This window comes from Haemaphysalis longicornis, unplaced genomic scaffold (assembly GCF_048455015.1).
Source record: "Haemaphysalis longicornis isolate Haplotype H1 unplaced genomic scaffold, Haemaphysalis longicornis Haplotype H1 scaffold_2, whole genome shotgun sequence".
NCBI lineage: Eukaryota > Metazoa > Arthropoda > Arachnida > Ixodida > Ixodidae > Haemaphysalis > Haemaphysalis longicornis.
In genome coordinates, this window is record NW_027526295.1 from 4,759,305 (window position 1) to 4,779,305 (window position 20,001).

Here is a 20,001-nt window from a genome sequence, read left to right on the forward strand (position 1 = left end):
CCTTTGTATACCTGCACAGAATAGACAAGAATAAATACTCATACATGCAATGAGTATTTTTCACCTGAAAAGTAAACAAAAAGTCAGCTGTAGAATAAAAAAATTAAAAAATAGTACATGCTAACTAATGTGAGCCACAAGGGGAACCTAAGTGCAAATTACTGAAAGTTTGAACAGAAGTGCAGAACAGCACAGTGACTGGGAAGCACCAGGGCATGTCAACAATCTAGTGCTACAATGCATTCCAAAGCACACGCCAGTGCCTAAGAAATAAGAATCCCCCCGTATGGTGGGCTGTGTAAACTGGTGAAACGTGGAGAGAACCTCATTACGATTGGCAGATGAGGCCTTCGTGATTTGCTTTCGCTGGACTTTGTAAAACCAGCACACGTGGACTGTGAAAGCGCGGTACGTGCATCACCACGCAGTTACAGTAGGCTTGGTAGCATTTCTTTTTTAACCCGCAGTTTACAATACTTGTGCTGGGTGCAAATGTTATCTGCTAGAAGTTATGGGAACAAGGCTAACTGCAGTCAGTCGAGGGGCTGACATCATTCCTCCTCACCTCGTGGTGGAGTGGTTCGGCTGTTGCCCGGGTGGATGACCTGCAGAGGTTGCCTTTGCTGAGGAGTTTGTTGTGGGCTACAGCGGCTGTGCACCACAGGTGCTTCCTGACAGCTCATGCCGATTAAAACCAGGCTTGTTTCGCCATCAGGACTGCGAGTGGTGCCGGCAAAACTCTGGGGGCGGTGGGCTCTGCCGGTCGCTCGAACAGCCAGGAGTGCTGCCGTCAGAACTCTGTTGGGGCGGTGGGCTCTGCTGATCGCTCGAACAGCCAGGAGGCGTCTCGGCATCCACGTAAATGCCTTCGAGCAGAATTTCCGGAGGTGACAGTGCCTGCGCATCTTTTACAAGCCCGAAAGCACGAGTAGAAAGGTCATGGCAGTTCAAAAGCATCACAGTATCCAAGCAATTTAACTTCTTGTGTGTGTTGGCTGACGATTTGTGCTTTTAGTACACAACAAAGTTACAATGCATGAAATGATCTTGGAACACCAATTATGGCTTCGATTCCCCTGTTTAAAACACACAAAATATTACACGGCACACTGTTCCCCAATAGTGAAGCCAAGAGTCTGTGTAAAAGTACGTACTGGTCCCACTGAGAAAGTAACGACACATTCAGCAAGGGTATGCTGACGGGCCAGTTGGTACATTGTTAAACTAAGAAAAACAGCGCAAACGACGGGACGAAAAAAGGTAAGACTAAACACAGGCGCTGTGTTTAGTCTTACCTTTCTTCGTCCCGTCGTTTGCGCTGTTTTTCTTAGTTTAACATTCAGCAAGTAGGTAGTTTGCAGCACTGTCGGCAAGCTGTGTGGAAATGCGGAATGCCAGCAGTGTACCCACTTATTTGACTTGTGTAAGAAAGTAAGCATTTAGGGTCAAGTCCAAACAATGTCAGCTGTAGCTGAATAGCAGGGACTAACTTCATATGCTCAGTGTAATCAGCAGCAAGTCTCAACTACAGTTCTGGCTCGATGCAGGGCCACAGAAACTAATGTTGTGTACTGCAAGAGGCAACTCGCGGTTTCCACCCAAGGAAATGAACGAGGTAATCATACTCTCTTGTCCAGTTCGCAACATGTCCAGCGTCGCATAAAAACCATCCCACGTAGCGTGCACGTGATTTCAGTGGCTGTAGCCCGACACAGGACCACGATGGGCTGACGGGGCATGGGCTGCACTGAACAAACACACGAACAAAATGAACAGCTCGCACACAGTCTGCAAAGCAGGATACACGAGGCCGTGCTAGCTGCCTACCTTCATCTCTACTTGGGCTGAGCCCCGCTGCTAGCCACTCGGCATGACCGTCCAGGGCTACCCAGTCAAAAAAGACCATTGTGTCCAATAAGACACAACAATGGGACCCAATTGGACTCAATTGAAACTTCCCTAAATCCTGTTGGACACCTTTGGGGTTATAGGTGTTCCAATGGTGTCCAACCGGCCACACCATACAGACACAAAAAGAGTCAACGGGTGCTTGCGTGGGTCCCATTGGACCTCATTGGCTATACAGTCATTCTTACCATGTCCAATAAGCCACAGTTGTGGGACACCATTGGGGTCCAGTGAAGCTCACCTTGAACCAATTGAACCTCATTGAGTGTCTTCAGTAGGCCACTAGAGGACCAATTTATGCACAACCAAGGTCAGTAAGCGCCATTTATGGTATTGTACTTTTGATTATTATTTGGTTTTGATGAAAACACGACAGTGGTTACCCCATTACCATATGCAGGCTTACGTGAACATATATATCCTGATGCGGACACGTGTGTATACGGCGATTTATTTTCAGCAACCAGTAAGCTTTGAAATAATACGATAGCTGTACAAAACTTCAATTTTTGAAAGTAGGCACAGGCCTGCCAGGCAGACATTATGTTTCTCAATAAAATGAAAGCTAGCGATAACCTAACGTGTCACTAAAAAAACTCGCAACTCTGGTGGGGGACACCATACCCCAAATTAACAGAAAGGTAGAGTTAGGCTGGGCATATAATGCAACGCTGCAACCAGTTATCTACCATTTTAGTAGACATGTAGACAGGGCTGAAAGTAATCCGGCCGTTAAGGTGGTTCAGTGTCCAGGGCGTTTTGCTGCTGATCTCAAGGATGTGAGTTTGTTCCCAGCCACGAAGGTTTTTTTTTGTTATTGAGGTGAGAAATGAAAATTCCTGTGTATGAAGGTTTGGTGCCAGGCTAGTTGGTACATCTTTGTACTTGAATGAAAACAGCGCTTAAGACTGGACGATTGCAGAGAAATGCGTTGCACAGCGTTTGTTAAGTATTTGCCTTCACTCTTGTCCTATCTTAAGCACTGTCTTCCTTCAACTTCAAAACTGCCAATGTATCCAGACATAGTATTATTCCAAAGGCCTCCCCTTACAGTATGACAAGCCTCATTGAGCTTTTCAATGGGACTAGAAACTGGAGCAGATAACTTGACAACAGGAAGAAATTAGAAAACGCGGAGAAAAAAATAGATTCTGATTGCACAGGTTAGCAGCTGTTGGAAGTGTATAAGAAAGGCTTTTTTACTGTAATGGGCACAATAGGCTGGCAATGATGTACTCTAACCAATATAGAAACACAGTTTATAAATGCAATGCACCCCGATAAGAAGTGCCAGCAATATTTATTAACGCTACTGTCATTCAAAAACTAACACATATGCAAGCATACAGGCAATAATAAAACAGAAAGAAAAGTACCACTCATTGTGAAAAAAATGGTTACAGTGCAAAGAAAACCACAAATGTGTTGAAGTTTTCTCACAATCCAGTCAGGACATCATTCATCTTTCAAAAGGTAGAAATATGGAAAGAATATGCAAAGCAGAAGAGATACTAATGATTGCACTAAGTCAGCAATATAACAGAAATAACAGCACACATGTACTCGAGCAAAAAAACTAACACCACTGCGGGTTGCACAAAAACGGTTGCAGTGCACAGATGTTCCGTACTGGTGCGAAAAATTCCCATTTCTCGGTTCAGAAATTCCATATTTCTAGCATATTCTGCCCACAGGTTTCTCAAGAATTCCGTGCGAAATTCCCTGCGTTCTCTTTTTTCACCTGATGTATCTTCATGTGGATTTCTGTTCGGTTTTTGGCGTTAGGCAGCGCCACTGATGTCTACTTTACGTAGCCTTCCGGATGGAGACGTTCCGAGAATGAGTTTCAGCGTGAACTAAATTCCACTACATCTGCCACTCACCAGCCTTTGACTACGCATTTCACGGTTTTTACCAAACAGCATGCTTCCTTTTCATGCTCAAGATCTAAAAACTGCCCATATGAAAAAAACAAGACGTTGGGTAATCAAGGTAGCTTTAGCTCAGCGTTGGTACTCTGGCGCAATATCTTGTGGACTACGAGCACGGGAACTAAGGCGCACCCAATTCGTATACTACATGCGAACAGGCTTTAGCCCTTCAGCTGCCGCAGCTTCACGTTTTAATAGCTCTTCCTCATGGAGTGTTCTTCCCTCTATGTTCATTCCTGTTTTATGAACTGTATTGGAAGTGCTCTCGGATGTTTGTGGCTTGCAGGAACACGACAATGGATATTTTAACGTAAATCCGACGAAATACCTGCCGTGTTGGCTCAGTGGCTAAGGCATTGCGCTGCTAAGCACGAGGACGCGGGTTTGATTCCCGGCAGTGGCGGCGACTTTTCTCATGGATGCAAAAAGCAAAGACGCCTGTGTGTACAAGATTTCGGCGCACATTAAAGATCCCCAGGTGGTCAAAATTAATCCGGAGCCATCGACTATAGCGCGCCTCGTCGCCTGCATTGCGTTTGCGCGTTAAACCCTAGAATCGATCGAAATCCGACAAAATCTTAAGGAAACTTCTTAAAGGGACCCTGCAACACTCTTTGAGCAGTGCAAGTAAACCTGCGCGACGTTTAGATTACACTGCCAGGAATACCTGAGCCAAATATTACACGTGCATGTGAAGGGGTGAGCGCGTAAATTGCTGTGAAAGACGCGGAAAAACCAACCGCGCACTCTTCAGTTCTCATTTGCACCCCTGACACGGCCTAAGCGACGTCATTGAGGCCATGGCTGCCCGATCGGCTGTCACTGGTCAACTTCGCGGATAATTTCTCCCACTTCCGCCGTCATCATCGCTGTGTCACGCTGTCCGCTGTCGAGTTGAAAGGGGGCGATTATGCGTGATATCTCATAGCGTGTAGTTTCGGTGATAGTGAATGAATTTTCATAACTCTTGCGGGAGGAGATTGCTGCGACAATAGACTTTACCCCAAAACAATTCCAAGCAGTCGATGGTAACTGTTGCAGGGTCCCTTTAAAAGAAAACAAAGTAATAAATTATGCGAAATCCGGTTACTGGCATTATTTTCTTTTTTACTCCACGACTCCTAAAATTCCCTGCATCTATTAATGATTCTCTTTTGGGCAAAATTACAGCCGCAAATTCCCCGAAGGGGAAAATTCCTTCCACAGAACATCACTTTTGCAGCAGGAAAATCATTAGAGCTGTAGATTCTCAGAATCCAGTAGAAATTTATGGTTTGAATCCACACAAATGCTAGAGTTCAAATTTGCGTTCACTTAAAGATTGAAAGGATTCTGCAAAACGGAAACGAAGGAACGGTCCAGCTTGACAAATACACACACGTGTTTGAGTTCGGACAGTGGCAGAAGCATTATTTCTTTTCTTTGCCCTGTTACCCTAACCGTGTGCCTCAAAACCAATGAGCCAAACTTGAACGGTGTGCATTTCAGTTTTTGCACAACTAGAAATGCGCAGTTGTTGTTAACACAAAGGATGTTCCTGAGCAAGGCATATCACCCATCTGCAAGCAAAACTACAGAGTTGTTTTACGCTTTCCTGATGCATACTTGGAGCTTGTAAAAATGCATCCATTCCTCAACATCCGGGAATACTGAACAGCACTCTGAGGCAGGAAAGCTGAAGTTTGCACCACGTTATCTGGCATCGAAAATGGGGTGCCTCTGCCAAAGAACCGAGCCTCTCCACGGATTGAAAGGCTTTTCTGAGTGCTAACAACGGGATCCAGGGCGGCGACGTAACGTACAGTGCGGGTAGCGGTCACTACCTCTGACAGCTTGCTTACTACCTTATCTATTTGCAGCATCCGGCATATTTGGTGTGGGATGCCCTTGGCTGCTTTTACTGCATCTTTTAAGGCGCCGTTGCCAGCCTCAAAAGGGAAAGCGTTATGAGCCCATAATGGACCCCACTGGCGCACACTTTTCGTTATGTGAAGGAGTTGGTGCACGTTGAATGTCAAACATTCTGCACCGTACAGAATTTCCGCATGACCGTGGAAATGGACAAGGTGCTCCTCTACAACATCAAGATCTGGCAGCGACACTTTTTCTTGTAGCAGTACCCTTACGGCTTCAACAAAATACGCCCAGTGGTGCAAGTACTTCTGTTCAAGAAGTCCTTCGAGCACTGGAAGGCTGAAAAACAGAATCCAATTTTCCCATTCTTTCGCCTTCCAGAACAACTTTTGGCTTGCGGGCCTCGGTATCCTTCTCACTTCTTTAGGAGGTGTAAGCATTTTTATCCTCCTGTTCACCTCTTTGCGTTCGTCAGGAGTAAGGTAGAACTTTAGCCACATGTCCAAAAACTGCCTCCTCACACCCAATAACATGCAATGCATATAGTCAGGGACAAAGCCCCAGACTATATGGAACTGTGGCATATTGATGAGGGGAGAGACAGTTGTCACACCATTCGGCCGATCTCCCTGTCTTACTGCAGCCTCCATATCTGCAATCATCTGCTCCTCCGACCTTTCTGGGCAATGGAGGACCACGGGGTACTTGTGAGCTCTTCCCACCCTTCTACCCTCCTGGAGGCACCAGTTGCAGCCACTAAATTTATTGAATTGCGCCACTCCCTGCATTGGTGCCCTTGCAACAGAATCGACTGCACAACAAATGCAGAAGGCACGGAAAACTTGTAGTGTACCTTTGTACTGCAAAGGGAAGCCACACGTGGAGAGTTTCTTCATGTCTTCAACAAAGGCATCTTGAAACATCTCCATAGGTGGCTTCTCTCGGCCGAACCAAAGTGCAGCCAACACAGGTCGTTTCATTCTTTCTGCAGCTGGAATTTCATTTACTATCAGCTGAATGGGCCAAATTGAGGTGTTGCTAGATTTGAACAGTGGAGCCCCATCTGCGTTCAGTGTGAAGCTGATTCGGTGGCCAACATCAGCAGTGGCCTCCACAAAGTCTCGGTACATAGTTCCATCACTGGTGTCCGACAACACATCTGAATGCTGTAACGGCTTTGTCAGGTCCCGCAAGTCACACCCTTTAAACTTTTGTCAGCTGGGGCAGAACATCAAGCAAGATAAAAAATGGAGCTTCGGACACTTTCCTTGTTCTTTTTGCACTTTGGGCACTGGAACTGTTTTCTGCTCCCGATGTCGTCAATACACGTAAAGCAATCGGTCTCTGAGCAGTAATAGTGAGGCCTCATGGGCTTGCCTGATTCGTCAAAAACTTTCCCCAGCAAGTACTGGGAAGCGGGCAGAATCGGATCTTCAAAGATGAGGTTGATCACTTCGATGAGGTTGCTTAGTGCACAAAAGGTTAGCCTGTGTCGAATTGAGTACTTGGATATCATTAGAAAGATATCACCCTTCGAAAGTACAACTTTTTGGGTTACAACTGAAGAGAACCATTCAAGGAATGGCTTCTCTCCCTCTTCCTCACTGCCCACTCCAGGATCTTCACACTGGCCAGCATCAACACTGCAACTCCCAGGTTCTGCTTCCTCGTCACTTGCATGCTCCTAAAAAGAGAACTTCTGTAAAGTATGCTTCGAAGATAAGTATCAACACTGCTTTGGGTACTTTGGTCACTATAAAGGCACTCTTCAAAAAATTTGTTAGAACTCCCAAAAACCTTGTTAAAAAGCCTACTTTGGTTTAGTTCTGTCGCGAAAGAAATATTGGCTGCTGTTCAATAAATGCACCAAGGGGCTTCTTGTTTTTAGTAGATTTCAAAACTGCCGATGTGAAGACTTTCTGATTTGATATTTGCAAATTTTCGGCGGCGCTAAGTACAAATAATTTAAACGACTTGAAAAATACAAAAGGAAACTCACAGAAACTTCCGCCCTTTCGGTGTCGGGTTTGTCGTGCGCCACGTGCTCTGCGAAGCCCGGCTCAGTGGGATCGCCGTGCTCGGAATCCTGAAGTACAAGTGGTCAAGCACGTAAGTGCACAAGCAGTAGTTACCGGCCTACGTAATCATGCGGGCGAAAACATTTCTCACTATCATACTTGGAATAGATCGCGCGACAAAGCGACCGCGCGGTTTAGATTCTTATTTCTCTTTTCGCTCGTAGGGCAGCAATAGGATGTGGATCCATTTGTTGGTTGCTACTGCGGCTCAATTGCATCGCAAGCTGTCGCGAGGCAATTACAGACTAACAAGACATGCACACGCGTAACAGCAGATCACGCGTAACATGTTCAAGCATTAGTGTACTGAAATATTTGCTGTACGGACACGGCATCATAATACCGGAAAACTTTGATTATAATTACAACAACGGAGCACTTTCTGTACGTACCGGGCTCGTCCCGTCCACCAGATTACCACGTTGACATGGGTTGCATGGCTGAGTCGGCAGGTCGCTTGAACTGCAGGGCGAAGGTGTACCCTGTGGGGGGAAAAAACAGCTGTTCTCTTTGCTTCGATGACGGTTGTATGAAATGACAATTAAAAGCGCAAAATACTTACTGCGGAGTCGAATAGTGCACGCTTTTTTTCGCGCTCGTAGGCGGTCGACCAAGGCAAGCCGTGGGACGAGCCTGGGTTGAGGTATACTTCTTGTACGACCCTCGCTTCTTGCGCTTTTTAGCAGGTTCCATTTCGCTTTTGAACGCACTGGTCACTAGCGATCACAGTGGCACATGACGACGGGTTGACACCACGCTGTCGTGTCGCTTGTTCACAGCAGACGCGTCAAGTAGCAACGCGCCATATTGACTGTTACGGCGGCGTATACGTTGGTAAACGTAGACGTAGGTGCGTACTCAGGCGTGTTACAAAAATGTGTATTCTGATTACAATATAAAAAACCTCTTTTAAATATAATATAAAATAAACTAACAGTTTTAAATGCAAATATTTGCGATTGTTGTGTTTTTTAATCACAGGCGGCTTGATTAGTCAGTTTCGTACGTTACGTATATAAACATGTGCGCGTGGGTTTTCAAGTGCACGTGGGAACGTGGGTAAATGGAATATGGGCTAAGTTTGGGCTTGTACTGTTCGTCGACCGTCATTCCTTAAGGAGGCATAGGCATAGCGGGCACAACTACTGGCCTACTAGTTGAAGCAAGCGACAGTTGACGTGGCGGTCATGTCGCCACCGAAGCATGCGTGTGTGCGGTATTGTGACAATAACAGCTGCTCCATTGTCCAAGTGACCGATGTGAAGGATTTTCATCCAAAAGATGACGAGGATTTTGCCTCCCGCCCATACCTGGTGAAATGGACCGACCGAAGTGGAAACTCGGACTTCTATTCCGCGAGGATCCTCCTCCTGGGCGGTAAGTGCAGCGCTCGATTAACATGCATGAGCGCGGTTACAACTGGGTGCATGCAGATCTGTTGCATTCAGCTTGTAAACGCTTCGGTGTAAAATATCTAACAATTCTGCAGTCGTTTAAAAGCTGTTGATGTCCTGACTGACCAAATGGCGTGCTGAGCCATTGTGATTTACCTCTAATTTTAATTACGACCGATCAATTTTCTGCGCAGATTCACCTGAAGAAATCACAAAACGAACGGAAGCGAAACGTGTTCGCGTTCGTCGACAACTGTCCAACGACTCAAGTGACGCTGAGCAGCGTGAGGTAGAGTTTTCTTCCCCACTCCCTTTCTTTTCCAGGGATAACTGACCGTCATCGCGCATTCTGTTCTTGCAGGTGGATGACAGGACGCACAAAAAAAGAAGCCAAACGAAGAGCTTCTAGCGCTTATAGAGAAAAAAAAGGCACTTAAAGAAAAAAACCAGATGACGTGCACGCGAATCGAGCAAAGCTCAGAGAAAAGGAGTTGGAAATATCGAAGTTGAACGAAACCTATTGGCTCAGAAAAGAACAATTGACAAACTTCGAGAACTGAATGAGGGTCTGCAGGAGACCATTATTTCTCTAAAGGGAAACCTGAGAGGTATGTTTACGTGTTTATTATTACATTACTGTTGCATTGTTTGGGTTTTAAAGTGGACATTATACAAAGTTGTAAACAAATGATGGCTTTGCATTCTCCAAGCCCGTACCAGTCTTTCTGGCTAGTGTGCTCTTAAAACACCGCGTTTCTTTTTCTCTGCATTCTTTTCCACATCATAGTGATATACCATAGCGATGCGTCGAAAGCATGTTTAAATCTCTGTGGGGTTGTGAAATTGTTCTTTCACCCTACGCGTTACATTTTATCTCTGCAGTTCCAGCATCTACGGCTCCTACATGCTGCGAGGTTGTGCCCACCCGTTCGAACCTGCCTGGCATGGCTGTTACGCCTGCACGACCCACTCAACCAGGCACGGCTGTGCAGACCCCACACCTCCAGCAGCCTGGAAAAAAAACAGCCATACCCGAAAAACCCCGCAGGCATGCACCCTACTCCAGAGCCCACCGTATTGTCGTGCGACACCGCCAGCCCTTGCCTCTGTTTCAAGTGACAAGGTATGGGTCTGGTTCACATTAAATCTGCATTTATCTGATAGTATAAATGTAATTCCTTCATTGATCTTTAAACCTTAATTTACTCGGCTTCCAGGGACGCATTTTTAAATGCAACTGTTTCCTCTAGCAACCTTCGCTTTGCACATACTTTTTTACGAGTGCCTCCTAGTACTGACCCTGGTAATGGGGGGTGACAAATTCCTTAGTTGACCTTTGGGCTTGGGTTCATGAATCTAAAGTTCTTGCAAAGCATGCCCCTTCCTTCTTTCCATTCATCTATCTATTTAACTATAGTTGCCTTGTGCACTCTGCCTCATCGTTTTTTCGCATGTACAAAATTGCTTAAAGGGACACTGAAGTGATATGTAAACATTGCAGGATTACTTGCGCAAATTGTAGTCCGGAGTCCCCATGCCATGTTTCGACCACCCTGGGCGCGTTTACGCGATTTTATTTAGTAGAAAAATTAATTCGAAAATGCTGTCCTCCTCTCTTTACGCTCGCCCATTTTCTGCGGCGTTTTCGTGTGACGTCAGGAGGGGATAAGCTGGCAATTGGCCGCGCTACTGCACGGCTCCCCGGCCTTCAGACAGAGTCAGTCGGCCCAGCGTTTCGTCCGCCGGCCGCCGACGGGTCGTCGCAATTCGTTCGCTCAGTTGAAACGAAGCCAGGACACGTTTGTGAATGGTAGAATTTGCCTTTCTTTACTTGTTAGTTTGTACACTGTATCTAGCTCCAAGTCAAGGTCGCTTCACACAACGCTGCACAAGCGCACATGCGACGCTTCGCTGACTGGTATGCCAGTAGGAAAATATAAGGCCTCTTGAAGGCGGGAGAAGAGTCAGCGAAGTCAATATAGGTACTAAGGAAATAAAATCAACTGATATTTTTACCGTACAGCGTAAAACTAGGGTGCGGGAAGGACTTTTTTGCGCTGGGCGAACAAGCACAGCGGTCAGCAGCACGACTACACATCTGCGAACGCTTTTCCGTCTACGAAATGCAATTGCTAGACGTGAGCTATTGTGGAAACTCGGGCGACGCTTACTGCACGAGCGCAATACAACAAATAGTCACCTAAGCTGCTTGAAATGTCAAAACTAAAGAAAAGTGTAAACTGGTTGTACAATATATACCCTATATTACCGGTGCCAGCCGAGCCCGCTTCGTGGCCGAGCGGTCTCGGTTGCTAGGTGTGCCACCGCAAGTATTTTGCAAGTCATAAGTTCAAATCCCCGCGGGTGCGTTTTTTTTTTTTTTTTTTTGTAAGTTAACTTTTTCGTTTTCCGCCGATGTTTTCTATATTGAGTTCACCTTTTTTTGGGCTTCAATGTTCATGGCTCCACGAACTAGTTCACAAAACGCGCGCAGGCTGGGACTGGCGCGCTAGCGAGTTCTCGTTGGCGTGCTGTTGCCATAAGCACCGACTGTTTGCATGCAGTGGGCATAGGCCAGAATGAACAGACCCTTGGCCTGGTGCGAACACGCTTTTTACGACACAGGCATGAGGGAGGCAAGCTCCAAATATGGGGGAAAAGCGCATGTCATTTGGGCGTCTGCGGGTACGCGGAGGGCGTTCATGCACTGCGTAGGTTTCGGCTAGTGAATGCTACGATTCCAATCCGTCCTAGGAGGCTTATCTTTATGCATTTTTACAGCTGACAACATGGCAGAAGCGCGGTACGATGATTACTGAGTTATTGAGAATGCCCATCCAACAACGCCAACGGTTGTGTTTTACAGAACCGAAACCGAAACCGAAACTTGTTTGGTTGCTCACCTTCGGCATCGTCCAATCACGGTGCGGCTCCTCCTAACGTCACAGCTTTAGTTGGTGCGGCCGCCGCAAACCGCGCATGGTAGTTTTACTTCTTTCGCGCTTTGTAAAATAATTACCGATTTGTCAACCGAATAAATGATGAAAAGTGTGCTAATTTGAGCCAGTCTACGCAGTGCAAGCAAAAACGGGAGCTTGACAAATTCACTTCAGTGTCCCTTTAAGTGCTCCTTGTTTTTTGTATTTATGCCTACTTCCCAAAGGTAAGCCTGGATAGGTACGGGTATCAATTAAGCTGAGTTTGCACAGTATGTTGCCCTTACCATGTTCCCCACATCCTATAATTTAGAGTTGTGCAAGCACTTCATGCATTCACTAGATCAGTGGTTCTCAGCCATGGATGTGTCGGGGACCCCTTGTGGACTGGTGGAAGTGAAGGGGGACCCCTTGCAGCTGAGGGGGGGGGGGGGGGTACGTAGGTAAATTAACACAACTGGAGCGTGAAACAGGTGCCTTTTATTGCTACCAAAAACATCAAACAAACGTGCCACATCACTTCATTTTGGACAGTTCATCAATACGTGGCACAGTCGCGCTTAAACAGAGTTGCATATCTGCAGCCACATTCAACCTGTTTCGGTATTTGCTTTTCAAGTATGCAAGTCTGAAAAAAAAAAGCGGGTGAGAGTTTTGCGGCTCCTAGAAATGGCTTCGCGGACCCCCTAGGGTCCGCGGACCCCATTTGAGAACCACTGCACTAGATGTTGACTGAAATCCACTGCATTTAACTTGACTATGCAGCCAATTTGTTTTATCTCTGGAAGACTAGTTAGGGAAGTGTTATGTCTGAGCTAACATGCATTGCATATGGCCAACTACATTCATTTTGAAATTGGCAATGTCATCTTGAATCTACCGTCTAGCTTTTTAAGTGCTGCCACCTTAAAAAATACTACAGCCCCCATCACTCTTGGTTTTTTCTTCTGGTTCTGTTGCACATGCATTGTAGACCTGTTTGTGCATTCACATATTTAAAGTATCTGGAACAATTTTTTTGCGTAGCAGTATTTAATTGTTGGGAACAGTTAACAGCACCTCTGCACAGAGTAAAATCTGGAATAAATTTGTCTGCAGCATCTTCACTAAGTTTGCATTCATTCACTTTGCTTTTTCTCCTCCAGGTTGATATAGGGAAGGGGCTGCTGGTGTCTGCCGACAAATTGGCCTACCTAAAGGAGCAGCATAAGGACTCCATTTTTGTAAAAAACCTGCTTGTGGCGGTCTGGGATCCGGCAAAACTGAGGAACAAATCGCTCGGAGGTATGTATTTGATTTTCAACTTCTTGTGGTAACGACAGTTGATTTGTACTGAGTGACCCTTTATTATGTACCTGCGCTTCCATTTTTTTTTGCTCCACATTTTTTTATCTTCCAGGAAAGCATTGCCCGCGCTTCCCAGACCGCCCCAAGAAAGAGCCCCTCACGCCTTGGAAACTGGGTGTGATGCGAGGTATTGCCTATGAAATTGCAAGCTGATGTTTATTGTGTACACAATCAAATATTCTCAAATGAGTTTACTGCAATTTTGCTTTTTCTTTCTAGGCAGCAACCGCAATGCAAAGTTGATTTTTCGAGGAATGTAGTAATTATTGGTTTTGTATATTTTTCTTTTACCATTTGCAGAGTGCTTCAAGGACCGGCTGCGCGAGAAAGGGCTCAGCGAACCATTTCGGCCTGCCGAGTTGCAGGCCTTCGACCGGTATGTCAGCGAAAAACTCGCTGACATTGAAAAGGTGGCCAGGAGGTACGTTTGCCAGAAGCTCGAAGTTCTTGCTTGGTCCTATGCACGAGTTCCATCACAAGTTTTCATGCAGGACAAAATGTCTGTAAACAGATGATACACGCACATAATTTTCTTGTTCTCATTACCCCCCTCCCTATGTCTTCTTAAATGCGAAGGACCCAACAGCCAAACAATTGCCTTTCGCAGATGAAGCGGATGCACATGAAGCGGAAGCAGATGCAGCAGGCGAAGATGATGAGTTCAGCAACGTTGCCTAATTCCTTTTTGTTTTGTCTACACTACTGTAAATAGGCATGCAATAAACAGATACACTTAATCACCTAATCAAGATTCGCGATCGCTGCGCCGCCTGCCGCCGCTTCTCCGCGGCGTTTGCGGGATTAGCGCTGCGTGGCTGATAGGTGGTCACGCAGTGTTTTGGTTCTGTTTCGCTTCTCTTTGCCTTTCCGCGCACTAAACAACTTGTTATGGTGACGTCTGTAAGCTAACTGCACGTTTAGGGTGCTTAAAAAAACAGCTGCGTCTTGGTAGAGCGCTCGAACGCCAACAAGAGCTACCCGGGGTGGCGGTTCTGCGCGCTTCTTGGCCGCTCTTGCGGTCGTCGGCGACAGCAGCAGCATCTCACCGCTGTCACCTTCGAACACATCAGCACAAGTGAATTCTATTTATTGTCACCTCGTTTAGACCTGACATTGGCACTATAAGAGGGTGGTTCGTTTTGCAGCGCAGAAAACAAATGCGGCTTTGCTTCGAATATGTACGTCGTAGAAAAATATGTTTCGGGGATGTGATAACCCAATAGCTGACAAAAAATTGTGCCTTTTATTGGAACATAAGCCACGCGAAAATGTTAAGTACACTCAAAGGCTATGCATTGTCAGATATGTGCCCACTCATGTCTTATAGTAAGAACCAAGGTATATGTTAATGAAACCACGGGAAAATGAATGGTCTGCAAGTCTGGAATAAATAGAATAGTCGTGCGCAAATGAAACAAAAAAAAACCGAGAGCAGCTTCTGAAATGCTAAAGACGTTTGTGTGAGCAAGGTAGTATTCACCAGACCAACTAGATGCGAAATGCACTGATATTTCGCTAGACAATGTGGGGGGGGGGGGGGGGGGGGGGTGAGGAGGAGGACGCTCAACTATCGTTGTTTACAAATGCGGAGCGAAATCAACGAATGAACGTTTTAGTAATCGCACACAAGCTGCGTGTTCACTTTTCGTTTGTTTTTCGCCTTCAGCGAATGGCTGATCACTCGGCGGACGAATTTTTTGAAGAATACAGGGTAGGCAGTTCACAAGAAAGACGAGGTGTCGTTGAAAGAGTTGATTGATTTATTGCAGGGTTTATCGCGCTGACGCAACGGAGACGATGAGGCACGCCGTAGTGGAGGGCTCCAAATTAATTTTGACCACCTGGTTTTGACCCCAGGTGCTTTGACCGGATTAATTTTGACCTTAACGTGCGCCCAAATCTCGTACACACGGGCTCGTTGGAAGAGTGTCGTATCTGATAAGGGTCTCTGATTTGGGTTTATGCTAGATTCTGCAGTCTCTGTGTCATACGACGATGTTTCGAAGAAGAGTTTGGTCGGGGACGCGGATTAGCCCATCTTCGCGCTTCTCGTGGAGGATAAATGTACCAGATGATACTTTGCGAGCGCTCACCTCGGGACAAGACGACCCAGCATTTAATTTGTCGTCGTGTGCTGACTCCGGAGTGTAATTTTGCATTATCCATCGTACTTCTTTGGTACAATGTTTGCGAAATTTATGCCGCCTTGGCTTTTTCAGGGTACTGATCAATATCTGATATGTGATATTGGCAAGCGTAACTTGCGTGATGTCAGGTATGAGTGCTCCGCTGCATTTTGTAGTGCACAAAGTCGATTTACATCATAGTGTGTATGGCCGCAACATGACCATGGGAGGAAACACTGCTTACGGAGACACTGCCATTGAATTTCAGGGCAGCAGATTGCAATCAGCTGCATGCAAATGCTCGCTTCGGGACGCCGGCCTGTGACACACGCCCGGCGCTCATATAGATTTATTTATTTATTTCAAAAAAACCCTAAAGGCCCTCTGGGGAGGGTATTACATAGGGTAGGGGGGTTACAAAGGTGTCACATAAACTAGAACAAGAACAAAATAAACACAAGAAAAAAAAATGGTACAAATCATTAACATTGCTAGAGTGAAAACAAATACAAAAATTAGGTAGAATAATAAGAACAGCTATTGGTACAGGAACTAGAACAAACTACATCGATTATAACCACATGGTATATTACAACATGTCATCTGACAAGGCAAGAACTGAATGAAATGACGCATGAAATGATACATATTATACATTGATATTTTTGCTCAAAGCATTAGTAAATTTCATGGTATTAGGTTCAGTAACAATGTTTGATGGTAGATTATTCCAGTCTATTGTGGTACGAGGAGCAAATGATTCGGCAAAAGCAACGGTATGACATGTGATGCGTTTGATTTTGCATGAGTGATCTCGACGCGGAAAAATGGCGGCAGGTTCACACATAAATTCGTTATGAAGGCATGCATGGTAGTACAGTTTATGAAATAAAGTTAAGCGAGATATGTTGCGACGATGCGATAAGGTTACAAGTTCAGCACGATTTTTTAATTCGGTTACGCTGGTATAGGGTGAGTAATCAGAAAAGATGAAGCGGACAGCACGGTTTTGTAAAGCTTCTAAGTCATTTATTAGATATGCCTGATGAGGGTCCCAAATGGCTGACGCGTATTCTAGTTTAGGGCGTATTAGTGTAATATATGCTAACTTTCGTAAACGGGTGGGTGCATGTCTGAGGTTACGTTTAAGGAAACCAAGCGAACGGTTAGCAGACGAGAGGATATGGTTAATGTGATTATTCCATGTCAAGTTACTGGTTAGATGTACACCAAGGTATTTATAGCTGGAAGTTCTGTCCACGAGGCTGTCGTTTAATATGTAGGATGCTGAATTTTGGGAGGCGTTATTAGTAAAGGACACTAGTTTTGTTTTAGCAAGGTTTAGAGGCATTAGCCAGGTTGAGCACCATGTGTTTATAGCATTAAGGTCAGATTGTAGAATATCGTGGTCATGGTTAGATTGAATTTTACGGTATAATACGCAGTCATCCGCAAATAACCTTATGTTAGATTTAACGCAGTCTGGTAGATCATTAATATAAACTAGAAAAAGCAAGGGCCCGAGTACACTTCCCTGAGGAACACCAGATGTTACAGGGACTAGAGAGGAGTTGTGATTGTTAACTGATGTAAATTGCATCCTGTTAGAAAGAAAGTCTTTTATCCATGTTGTAACAGCAGAGTCGATGTTCAGTAGCGTAAGCTTGTGAAAAAGTCGATGGTGAGGAACACGATCAAATGCTTTTGAAAAGTCTAGGAAAATTGCGTCGACTATAATTCCAGCGTCTACGGATGAATGTATTTCGTGAATGAAGCCAGCTAGTTGGGTGTCACATGAATAGCCTTTACGGAAACCGTGCTGATGCCGAAAAATAAGGTTATGTTTTTCGAGGTAGTTAATGATCTGGGAGTGAATAATATGCTCCATGAGTTTGCATATGGTACTGGTTAGTGAAATAGAGCGATAATTTAGGGGTGAGGTACGATCACCAGATTTGAAAAACGCAACAACCTTCGCCACCTTCCAGTCATGGGTATAACGCCGGTGGTTAGAGACTGTTGGAATAGAGCGGATAATATTGGGAATATGCTTTGTGCTATATTTTTTAGAATAGTTTTATTTAAACCAGTGTTGTCAGTCGAAGAAGAAGTCTTGAGATTAGTCAGAAGAGAAAATATGCCAGCATCGGTTATGGTTATTTCAGGCATAAATGCATTAGTGCTACTGCGTATGGTTGCCTGTGGGAGGGAAGATTCGACTGTAAATACCAAGGAAAATGTTTTGTTCAGTAGTTCCGAACAGTCACTGCCAGTTATTATTACGCCGTTCTGATCAGTAAAGACGATGTCGGGATTATGCTTGGGATTGATGACACGCCAGAAACGCCGAGGATTATTTGTTAGCATGGATGATAAATCACGTTGAAAAAACTGTAAGCGCGTGGTTTTGAGCAATTTTTGATATTCTCTATCACATTCCTTATACCGTTGCCAGGAAACAGCTAATTTACTTTTGTCAGCTTGTCTGAATAATCTTTTCTTCTTGTTGTTTAGGCGGCGAAGTTTCTGTGAGAACCAAGGGGCAGTATTATCGGATTTAATAGAGATGACCGGGATGTACTTATCTATCAGATTAGTGAGGGCGTTTTTCAGTAGTAACCAGTTTTCTTCGACGGTCCGCGACAAGTTATCTGTTAGAAAGTCAACGGCAAAAAGTGATAGTTCGTGGTTAATACGATCGAAATTGGCTTTCTTGTAACATCGAATGAGCTTGCTAAATGTTTGCCGCTTGATAAGAGGAGGAACTATGCGACCGGTTAGCACGTCATGATCGGATAAACCATTATCCGATCGGATAAACCATAGATCTTTCTAAAATCGCGTCACAAACGTTTATACTCTCGTGAACACACCAGGCTTGCAAACAGAGTGCCTGCTCCACGTTATTTGGTATTTCGAACGCGGACAAACGGTAAATCGCTGTCTTGAATGAGCCCCAAAAGCAACGGCGACAGGGGGGAGCGGGCCGGGGACTCCCGCGCCTGCTTTCGAAACGGGCCGCTAGGGGGATTTCAGTGGCGCCCCTACAGGCCGCGCTCGAGGCGCGGCCTGTAGAGGTCGGCAACCTGCCGAGGCAACCTGCCGAACTCCTTGCAGAGGTCGGCAACCTGCTGCAGGAGCTGAAACATTGCCGAATAGTCCTCTTCGGTCCCCGACCTGGTCACAAGACGTATAATTTGCAAGGAGCCTGAATGCTTTTCGCACAAAAAAATGTGCAATGAAAAACACTTACCGCCTGATGCACGCCCGTTCTTCGTTCAGGAAGCGGGTGAGGACCAAGTCAACGCGCTCCTTAGCGCTTCTCTCCGTGAATGGCTTACCCGTCAGCGCGACGAGATTTTCGGTGACCTCAGCCCATAAATGCTGGTCAGCGAACGGGTTCAGGTTCACGACCTCTTGCAAAAGCGCAATGTCGTCCGCCACGGAGTAGCGGATTCTGTAACGCCGCTGCATGTTCGTATCGTGGTTGTCGATGTGCGCAGCCGTCATTGCTCTTTCCTCCTCAACCTCCACTGGGCAAAATGACTTGGCTTGGCTACTGACTCTTCTCGCGCGTTCTCGACGGACCGGGATATCGCGTGACCATGGTAAAGTCGTTTCGATGCAAAATTCCATGCCGGTAAGTTACCGTTCACGGTAACTCTCGCGCATGCGCAGTCGACTCCCGGAAACCCGGTAAACGGTAACGCAAACACGGTAACGATATGCTAAAACTGCCTATTACGTCGCGTTGCCTTGATTCCAAGATATTTTTTAGCCCCGCCAAGACGGCGGACGGAAACATAAAGACACACCGTGCGCTGTGCGTCTTCCTTCCGTTTCGGTCCGCCGTCTTTGCAGCGCTTTTAAACCCTTGCAGTGATGTACCAGAGAGTAGAGTTATAGCAGATCGGAAAAACGGTTCCGGTACGGTACACGGTACCCGTTACCGGACCGGACCGGGAATTCTCGTTTTAAGAGTTATAGCAGACAGTAACTACCGGCCATGCTACCGTGACTGCGAGCGACTTGTGTTGTACGTCGTTTGGCAATTTTTCGTGAGTCTGTGGCGTTTCCTGTAATGAAATATTAGTTTTAAGTTCTCAAAAGCGCTAAAGACAGTATTTGAAAAAAAAAAAAAAGCATCCAACTCCCCTACGGAGGTTCGAACTGCGACTGCGTGAACATGAAGCGGGCATTTTACTTCTACGCCATTTCATAGATGGCCCCAGCAGGTCAAGCTTGGTAAAAAGCTGGGCTCTCAGTACGTATAGAGTTCCTGCGGGAGCTATATACAGGAACTCTAAGTACATACGGCTGGCTGTTTCTAGTTATTCGTTGTATTTGAGAGTCCCTCGCACTGATACCGCCTATTCCTCACTCGCCGATTTGTAGACGGGCCCCATGTTGCTGTTAATACTAGTTAT

At 45.7% G+C, this 20,001-nt stretch overlaps 1 protein-coding gene across 1 annotated transcript; it reads right to left on the bottom strand.

The window, feature by feature from the left end:
* Positions 1–711: 711 nt before the first annotated feature.
* On the bottom strand, positions 712–7,373 carry LOC144166948 (uncharacterized). Its single transcript, XM_077696383.1, has 3 exons — positions 7,299–7,373; positions 5,528–6,859; positions 712–897 (listed from the first exon to the last, which is right to left on the bottom strand). The coding sequence occupies exons 1-3, from the start codon at positions 7,371–7,373 to the stop codon at positions 712–714; spliced, it is 1,593 nt and encodes a 530-aa protein (XP_077552509.1).
* Between the last annotated feature and the right edge of the window lie 12,628 nt (positions 7,374–20,001).

Bases quoted from the DNA above. Each gene is read 5' to 3' on its own strand.
- LOC144166948 (XM_077696383.1), bottom strand. From the start codon at position 7,373: ATGCAAGTGACGAGGAAGCAGAACCTGGGAGTTGCAGTGTTGATGCTG. The intron at 6,860-7,298 runs GTGAGGAAGAGG...AAGCCGTTACAG, and splicing joins TGAAGATCCTGGAGTGGGCA to CATTCAGATGTGTTGTCGGA. The intron at 898-5,527 runs GTGCAAACTTCA...AAAGATGCGCAG, and splicing joins TTTCGATGCCAGATAACGTG to GCACTGTCACCTCCGGAAAT.